The sequence below is a fragment of the Nymphalis io genome, chromosome 18 (genome assembly GCF_905147045.1).
Source record: "Nymphalis io chromosome 18, ilAglIoxx1.1, whole genome shotgun sequence".
Lineage (NCBI taxonomy): Eukaryota > Metazoa > Arthropoda > Insecta > Lepidoptera > Nymphalidae > Nymphalis > Nymphalis io.
Genome location: NC_065905.1, coordinates 8,364,564 through 8,373,786, shown reverse-complemented (window position 1 = coordinate 8,373,786; position 9,223 = coordinate 8,364,564). Strand labels below are relative to the sequence as shown.

General features: G+C 36.7%; 4 protein-coding genes across 4 annotated transcripts; 3 read left to right on the top strand and 1 right to left on the bottom strand.

Annotated features, from left to right (window-relative positions):
- Positions 1–491: 491 nt before the first annotated feature.
- On the top strand, positions 492–1,098 carry LOC126775498 (DNA-directed RNA polymerase III subunit RPC10). Its single transcript, XM_050497477.1, has 2 exons — positions 492–714; positions 861–1,098. Exons 1-2 carry the CDS (start codon positions 574–576, stop codon positions 1,044–1,046), a joined length of 327 nt encoding a protein of 108 aa, XP_050353434.1. The 5' UTR covers positions 492–573; the 3' UTR covers positions 1,047–1,098.
- On the top strand, positions 1,078–1,967 carry LOC126775481 (threonylcarbamoyl-AMP synthase). The gene has a single exon (XM_050497458.1). The coding sequence runs from the start codon at positions 1,078–1,080 to the stop codon at positions 1,816–1,818; it is 741 nt and encodes a 246-aa protein (XP_050353415.1). The 3' UTR covers positions 1,819–1,967.
- Positions 1,968–2,092: 125 nt separating this feature from the next.
- LOC126775495 (mitochondrial inner membrane protease subunit 2) lies at positions 2,093–2,999 on the bottom strand. Its single transcript, XM_050497472.1, has one exon. It carries the CDS (start codon positions 2,830–2,832, stop codon positions 2,338–2,340), a length of 495 nt encoding a protein of 164 aa, XP_050353429.1. The 5' UTR covers positions 2,833–2,999; the 3' UTR covers positions 2,093–2,337.
- Positions 3,000–3,401: 402 nt separating this feature from the next.
- On the top strand, positions 3,402–6,448 carry LOC126775430 (uncharacterized). The gene has a single exon (XM_050497369.1). The coding sequence runs from the start codon at positions 3,870–3,872 to the stop codon at positions 5,919–5,921; it is 2,052 nt and encodes a 683-aa protein (XP_050353326.1). The 5' UTR covers positions 3,402–3,869; the 3' UTR covers positions 5,922–6,448.
- Positions 6,449–9,223: the final 2,775 nt, after the last annotated feature.

Sequence of the window (9,223 nt, the reverse complement as noted above, 5' to 3'; positions counted from 1 at the left end):
TCTTCGGAATTGCCTTAATTTGATAAGGAAAGGCTTATTTATATCTACTTAAATACGTAAAGCATTTGTTTATGTATAAGGAATTATTTACTGTTTTTTTATTGTATTTTGTAAGTTATGTTTTGTATGAATGTGTACGGTGTAACTCTTATTTTACTGTATAAATATTTTCTTTCAGTTGCAGGTAGAAATCTAAAGGCATAAGCATGCATTTTATACTTATTTCTTATTTGTCATTCATCATCTTATCTGCTTTTTTTATATGATAGAAGATAACATATAAAGCTGAGTACATAATGTTCCTATGAATATAAAATTGAAGCAGACAACACTGCTAATGCTAAGTTAATGTCAATGTCAAGTTATCAATCTTTGAGGCATGCATGCAATGCAATGTGAAATGTGAATTTTGCAAATTAAATCTACATTAACCAAAGAGTTAAACAAAAATTAATGTGTCGATAAAATATAAAATTACCTGAATATATGGAATCTTCCATTTAAAAATACACCTGCCACAATTGGAAAAAATGATACATTTTTTTAACGATTACTTCGTTTTATAAGTAAACAATGTTATTCTGTCCAACGTGTGCTAATATTTTGATGGTTGAAGAAGGTTCAGAGTCTGGACTGCGCTACGCTTGTAATACTTGTCCTTACGTTTATAATATAAAGAAAAAGGTTTCATCGCGCACATTTCCAAAATTAAAGGTAATATTGCAAGAAATTCTATTGCATCATATTATCTGTATATTTTACTACAAACAATTTAATATTGTTAAAATTCTTATTTTTAACATAATAACCAACAGGTGTTAGATTGTGTCAATAATTTTAAATAATGTGTTGTATTTTAGGAACTTGATTATATTATGGGCGGTGCTGCTGCCTGGGAAAATGTAGATTCAACTGATGCAGTTTGCCCTAAGTGTGGTCATGGAAGAGCTTTCTTTATGCAACTTCAAACTCGCTCTGCAGATGAACCTATGACAACCTTCTACAGGTGCTGCAATCATAAGTGTGCACACAATTGGCGTGATTAATTGTTGAGTGTAGTGCTTAAAAACTTTCAGTATGAACATTTTAAAAAAAATTCAAATGAATTGTTATATAGTGAGAAAGAAAAGTGCTTGTAATAAAATGAAGCTTGACAAAATAGCTTCCATAATTAGTTGTAAGGAAGATAAGTCGTACATCAAAGCTGCAGATTTTCTAGTAAATGGTCACGTTATAGCTGTCCCAACAGATACTATATACGGTCTGGCCTGCAGTGCAAATTGTCCAGATGCCATAAAAAAACTATATAATATTAAAGGCAGGGATGCTGCTAAACCAGTTGCTATATGTGTAACGTACATATCTGATGTTCGAAAATGGGGCGAAGCTACACATTTAAGTGACAAATTGCTGCACTGTTTACTACCTGGCCCAGTTACTATAGTTTTACATAAAACAAAATTTTTAGACAATCCTAATTTAAATCCTCACACTTCAAAAATTGGTATTCGTATACCGAATTATGACTTTATAAATAATATGACAAAAGTATTTAACATGCCAGTTGCATTAACAAGTGCAAATTTTAGCAATGAACCGTCTACATTATGTGTACAGGAGTTTGGACATCTTTACAAACACCTGGGTGCAGTGTTTGATGGCGGTATTCTTAGTCAGGGCTTAGAACAGAATAGAACAGGTTCTACTGTAATAGACTTATCAGAAATAGGGAAATATAAAATAATAAGAAAGGGTATTTCGTATGAAAACATTTTAAATATATTGCAAAGTCATGGTTTAACTAGTATTGTTGAATAATTTTTTGTTAAACTGTGATAAATCAATGAATTTGAATAATGTTGTTTTATTTTCAGAAAGTTTCTATATAATTTTTTATATGAACCTAAATATTCAGTCATTTTAAATTATGAACTTGATTATTATGCATTATGTTCCACAATCATTAATTATGTATATTCCTCAATAGAATATCAATAATTTTGTTTTATCAAATTTATTTTTTAAGTTTGGTTAGATTACAAAAATCACAATAAGTGAATAAATTATGCCATATGTATAAAATAAAGAACTATTCTTGATTTATTAAAACTTTATTCCTTAATATAACTTCATTAGTAAGAATCTTTTTATGTTATGAAATTTGCATTTATTCTAAACAAATGAACACAGCAATCACCATGAATAAATAGTTAATAAAAAGTAAAATATACAAATATCAAGATCTCAGCTTCACGATCACAATTAATTTATACAGCTACACTGTTATTCCAAAAGTAAAATTGCAGTAACTATTGTAAAAATTACTTGGAAGTATCATCAAACTGCTAAGCTGATTGGTTTTCTGTTTTCTGGTAACTTAGCTTCCAAGCTCTGCCATCTATCTGGGGGCCACACTATATACAAAGCCTTAGCACTTATTAAGCCTAATGAGACTGGACCAAATGTGTTGCTATCAAGCGTATGGCCTGTGTGGTCACCTTCAACCCAACAATAGCCTTCGGGTACCCTTACATATTTGTTTTTATAGCCAAGGGTTCTTACGACGTCACCTTCTAACGCCACGACACGCTTTATTATCATTTGATTGGGATTTTTCGGAGAAACCAACGAAATAATATCACCTCTGTTCACTTGGTAATCATTGACCGACCATCGTGATAGGAAGACATAATCCTTGTTTTGAGACTCTGGGTTAAGTACAGGTTGCATAGAAATGCCTTCGACCCTCGCTACATAACCCACAGAGTCCAAAAATGTTACACCGATTGGTACACCAAAAAGAAGAGACTTAAATAAGCTTCGAAACAACATTAATAAGCCGGTTTACGTTTTAGGTTGTGAAATGTTACTGACATTATTTTTTTATTTAAAAGTTTGGACTATAACTATTTTATATGATGAAACATCACTTATAGTGTTTTCGCCTTTTTTTTTTCTTAAATAAAATGATAGATTCACATTCGTATAATGTCATTGATCTTTTGACAGTTGACAATCACCAATGACAAAAAAATCATCAGAAATAGTGATTTTGATAATTAAGATAATACAAATAAAATAGATTAATAATTATGTTAATAATCTTAATAATACATCTTGTAGCCAATTTATAATTTTATATTCACATATGTTTCGTGCTGATTTGTATTTATTGTAAAAACATCTTTATAATTATTAAAGTAATTATTTTGTTAGAATTAGTAAGAATAAGACTAACTCAAATTGATTTATTTAATAATTAATTTAAAATTTCAAAAAATAAAACAATAATTTTAAAGTAATTAATAATTTTTGTATACGCTGTCACGTTGATCAACTTTTACGAATGAATGACCATAGATTATAGAACTTCAATTCGGTCTTTATTACAAATACTCAAAAAAGTGTTGATGCTTTCTGTAGTAAATCACAACCACCACCAACCAAACAGAAATTTTAGACATTTTATTTGTGTATATCGAGATATGTATCAATTAAAATGAAGTCAACAAAACTAAAGTTTCTTTAATTTGAGATCTAAAAATCATTTAGAAAGGACTGTCTACAGATGGATGTGTACCGTGGTCAAGAAAAACTTACAACCTGCATAATCAGCTGTCAGTGAGATAGATCATCTGTCCCTGTAAATATAAAAGCTAAAACAATCATAACACGATTTTATTTGCGTGTGTAAATAATGAAGTAACTAATTGATCTAAGATGTGAATCCGACACTGGGCTCGGTGTGATCCGACATAGAGACAGATATGGGATAATAACCTATCAAAAAGCGAGTGCATCGCTATGGCAGGAGCCCCGTGAGGTTACAAGGAGGGTTTCTCTTTCAGAAGGTCAGTAAATGCCAAAATATGTCCGGCGATTTCCCCTTCGCGGCTAAGATAGTGAGCCCCGTAAAGTGCAATGAAAAGCCTTGGGATTTGTGGGTTAGTGAGATTGGACACCAGTCGCCTCGGCAAGATGATGACGCAGGGTTCACGTCGCCGGCGGCGGTGGATGGCAAGGGTAGCGCATCCTCCCGACGTCTTTTGGACTCCCATCCGTACAAAACCGCGGACAAGACTCAAACGCGGTATCGCAGAGCTGGCGTCAACCGTCTTCGCCACGAGAGCATGAGCTTACATGGCTTATTCCCACAAATGGACAATTTAAATGCTGCAGTGTGTCATATGTGTGGAGTTATAGTGAAGTGCAGTGCAGCGTATAGACATTTGCTTGAGTCTCACACTGGTGCAGAACCAATACTACCACCACCTCCTCCCACTGTGAAGCTTAAATCTCTTCCAGGTAGAAGTAGACATAAAAAGGAACCTCCACCTCCTGTCCCTATCGACATCCTACCGGTTAAGATGGAGACATCTCCTGTGCATACTGCCGCAGCCCCTATCTCTAGGATAGTCGTGCCACAACCTGACTACTTGGATGAAGCTAGCACTTCTTCAGCCATCACCGGTGAAGTTCAAGTGAGCATGGAAAGTGGCGAGTTACCAGTAGTCAGTATACAAGACACAGAGGATTTGCCCCTCGGTGAAAATATAACGGATGATATTTTTGCAATTATGAACTCTGAAGGCATTCAGAGTGCAGATGACATCACAAATGCAGCTGACTGGAAGAATATAATTAGAGATATAGGCAATATGCAGGAAATTAATTTCCCATCAACCACCGATACTGTACAATCACAAGACTTATATTCAACAGTAGATACATCACTAACAGGTTACTCATTATCTGATACCGACCTATCTAGTTTACAATTTGCCCCTAGTACGTCTCCAATGCTGTCATCTGTGATAGATAATAATGTACTCAATGCTCAAGCTTTAAAACCGGCACCAAGCACGCCCTCTACGAAGGCGTCACGAAAATCGAGTAAAACGAAATTTAATTTACGAGAATACGATCCGAATAAACACTGCGGTGTAGTGACCGCTGAAAATCCGAAACCTTGCACGAGGTCACTGACATGCAAGGCGCACGCTTTGTCGTTGCGGCGGACGGTGGAGGGTCGGGCGAAACCCTTCGACACTCTGCTGGCGGAGCATCGGGCCTCGCGGGACGCGGCGGCGGCCGGCTCCAGCGCCGCTCCGGCCGCTATACACACACCCGTACCACCGGCGCCCGCTACTCCCGTTAATCTCCCACCGGTCCTAGTCAACACGCCACTCGATCTCGGCGCATTCAACGGGCTCACGGCCGAGCAGCAGGTCAACGATATCTACGCGAGCCTGCTGAGCGTGGAGGATCCCGTCCTGCCCGACACTTCGAGTATTACGTCCCTGCTCAGTCAGCCACTGCCGACTGATCCTTTTCTGTTGCCGGACGACGCGGACATCCCGAGCCACGTCCCTTTGCTGAGTATAGCGACGCCGACGCCGCCAGTAAGGGAGGAAAAGTCGGAGTGTCCGCCGCCGCTGGTGCCAGGTGACGTGTGTTGGTACGCGTCGTGTCCGCGACCCCTCGCGCTTTGCACGTACAACGCGTCGCACGCAGGCGGCGCCATTACCCTAGGAAAAAAGTTCGCGACCGTTCGGAGTAACATCAAGTCGTCTCTCTCACGGTCGACCAAGTCCACGAGTGGTGTTAACAATTATTACAATCAGAGTCTGTCGTTGTCGAAAACTCTTCATATAAACAATGCTAGTAAAACGAACAAGCCCGAAGTGCGAAAATTGATAGTGACGTGTAGTGCGACTAGTAGGGGCAAAGAGGTGCAACAGACTTTGAATGAGCTATTCGGGGGCGAAGTCCGACACGCTCTGAATGGCCACGTAGGCCACACGGGACATGTTGAGCGCAAGGTGCGGTCCGGAGCTCTGAAGAGTGCCAAGAGGCCGTCCACGGCGTCGCTGGACCTCGGCTTGTCGCTCGACCCGTTGCTCGCGGACGAGAAGTGCTGAACTCTTATAAGCAATCACCGGTTGTGTAGTCACATAATTGTATATTTATTTTTCTGTAAAAATCAAATCGGACTTGATAATAAATGTTATAATAACGAATTTGTCCCCAACGGAATTTAAATGTTACTATAATGTTAAATCTCATTTTTTTATCAAAAAGCGAACTAATGTTTGTATTATTTTGTATATTATTTATAAGATTTTTTTAAAACGGCGACGAATGTCCGTCCGTCGACGGAGAATTAATAGAATTATGCAGAATGGTTGTATTTTTTCGAATGAAATAACTCATTGTTGATACTGATATGAATACTGAGAAAAGGCCTAGGATTAATGTTTAATGTGATGAAAATTTCCATGTAAAAATATAAATACTATTAAAATAAGTCTATCCGTAATAGTAAATCGCCTCCTTTTAAAAATACCTCAATAACTAAAACAACGTGTTTTAATTTATACAAACACCTTTAAAGACTGGTTTTTAATATTACTTTCACATCACGTGGGAGCCAATTGGGCAATCAATAAAAAAATATATATAATTACTTTCAATAGATATGAACTATTTTAAGTTTAATATATACTAATTGTAATAAATTATAGATGAGTCGATGTGTACCTATTTTTGATTTGAAAATTATTCGACAACAATTTCATTTTTGGTATTCATATATAGTTTATAAATCAACACTTAGGTAAATATAAGGTACTTATTTAACACGAAAGAAATCGCGTAAAAATGTATTAAGCAAAATCGAAATTGCTTAGAGGTTGGAACAGGTAAATCTTAATTGAACATTGCCGGTTTAAATCCGGGCGAGCAACATTGAATATTTTTGTACCATTTATATATTTTTTATTTGAATTTCTAATGCAGCCGAGGCTTATGAGCCGAGATGGCACAGTGATAAGTTGTTTATTTATTTTATTGCTATAAAATCGGTAGGTGGACGTGTAAAAGGGTCACCTGATGATAAGTGGTCACCACCGTCATTACTTTTACCGTTAAAGCGCCTGTAAGATGTTATGCTTCTTGTGCCTGCAGTTACACTGGCTTGCTCAACATTCAAACTGGATCTGTCTGATTCTGTTTGAGTCTGATGAGTTCTGCCACTAAGGTAGTGAAAGTTGATGTGCTTTGTTTTTATAATATTTTATCATGAGTCGTGCTCGATTATGAAGGGGAACAACGTGAGAAAACCTGTATGTATCATAATAAGCAAAATTGCCACATGTATATCCACCAATCTGTAATGGAGCAGCGCTGTGGCATTAACTCCAAAGCTTCTGAAGGCCTCATGCTTGTGCCCAGTGGTCAGCAGCAGAGACAGGGTGTTGTACGATGAAGTACTAACCTTAATATATTATAATTTAAACAACCAAATATATGTGAATTTAAAGTCGATATGGTCCAGAGAACACAAGACGTAGTCAACTTAATCTTCTAAAGATCTTTGTAAATGGTAAGTATAATTGTCAAACCTTGAGATTAACCAATATAAGGTCATTCAAGCAACGTCTATAAGAATAATGTCCTTTAGACCGATTTCGGAATCTCAAGAGAGATTAGCCAATAATATAAATAAATAAACCCCACAGGAGATATTATAGTGCACAAATGTGCGCATAGGCAAACATAGGTGCACTCTATTCCCTAACTCTCATAATCCGATTAGACGTCAATCCGACAAGACCTGAAAGGGTTCACGCGCAGGACCAACGTCTTTACGTGCTTCCGAAGCACGGTACACACTTGCAACTTCTCGATTCCGGGTACTGCTACTGAGAATTTTCTGACAATAAAACCCAATAACTAAATTTGCACGATCTGGGAATTGAACCCAGGACCTCCGGGTCCTAAAACATAGGGAACCAAAACCCTATTAGCATGCCTTAATTAGCTCCCTCTTAAGCCACACCATAATTTATAAAGCATTTAGCTCATATTTACAATTCATTTATGAGCACTCATATTTGTGGTTACAAGTATACAGTCCAATTATAATCTGTAGTCGAAAACAAATAAGTTATTTATAAGAGAAATTATATGGTATGAAAGCAAAAGCGTATTTGTCGATCGTTTTAATCAAACCTTATATACTTGCATATTATACCTAGTGGGTGATGAGATGATGAAAAAACAAATATCAAAATATACTTTTTCCAATGGAGTCTCCCACAAGCAATTTCGATAATTACATCTTACATGCTAGCAACGGTTTGGAACTTAGACCTATAATTTTACCTGTGTCACATAGCAATTATTGCTGAAGAAAGCTGAATATCGTAGTTTAGTACCACTCAGAAACTCAGTTGTTTGTAAACGAGAGATTAAATAAATTAAATTAATTAAGTTCAAATCACAAAAATAATATCAAAATATATTCTGAAGTAAGCAAAAGGTTGATTTCATTAAAGAATATTTTTCATTAAAGTAAGAACATAGAATTGAAATTCTTACCACAACTTTCTGAATATTTTTTACGTGCGAGTTCTGAAAGTCAGCTCTACACACTTGAAATCTTGGATACACAGACATACGTCTGTATTAAATCGGAACGAAAGTATGCCTACTTAGTAGGTAGACGCATGATGAGGCCGTACGCTGTTTCAGGCGAATTGGTGGTCTATCTTTTCTTGCACCAAAAAAAAGATACTGAGCGGAAAAACAGATTTGAGTGACAAAAAAATAGTCGATAATAATTTTATATTAATAATAATATCCTGGGACGTTATTCACACACGGCCATCTTGTCCCAAATTAAGCAGAGCTTGTGCTATGGAAACCAGACAACTGATATACTACATACACTACTTTTCTTTTGTAAATACATACTTATATATATAATTACACCCAGACTCAGGAAAAACAAACACGTTCATGCACACAAATGTCTGTCCTGGGTGGAAATCGAACTCGCAACCTTCGGCGTGAAAGGTAAGTATGTACCAACCACGCCAACCGGCTCGTACATATATTATGAAGATAGACTAGTAAATGTTCTGTCTGATTGTTTAATAGCCACACGCTATTGTTGAGACCCTGTCTCCTTTAGATAAATAATAAAGATTGGTCAGTGCATGTTTGTCTAATGTCGTACGCGAAAGAATGTTTCTCTCGCTCGATGACACGCGAATCGCGCTCGTAGGCCACTTTGTTCACTTCCCCAACATAAGATCCGAAAGCAATGTTGTAACCCCACAAAATCCTCCCAACGTTGAAAACATTTCAAAATTCTTCATTGTGGCCATATTAGTTGTTGTTCAATGCCTGGAAAATGACTCACTTATTACCTCATCCA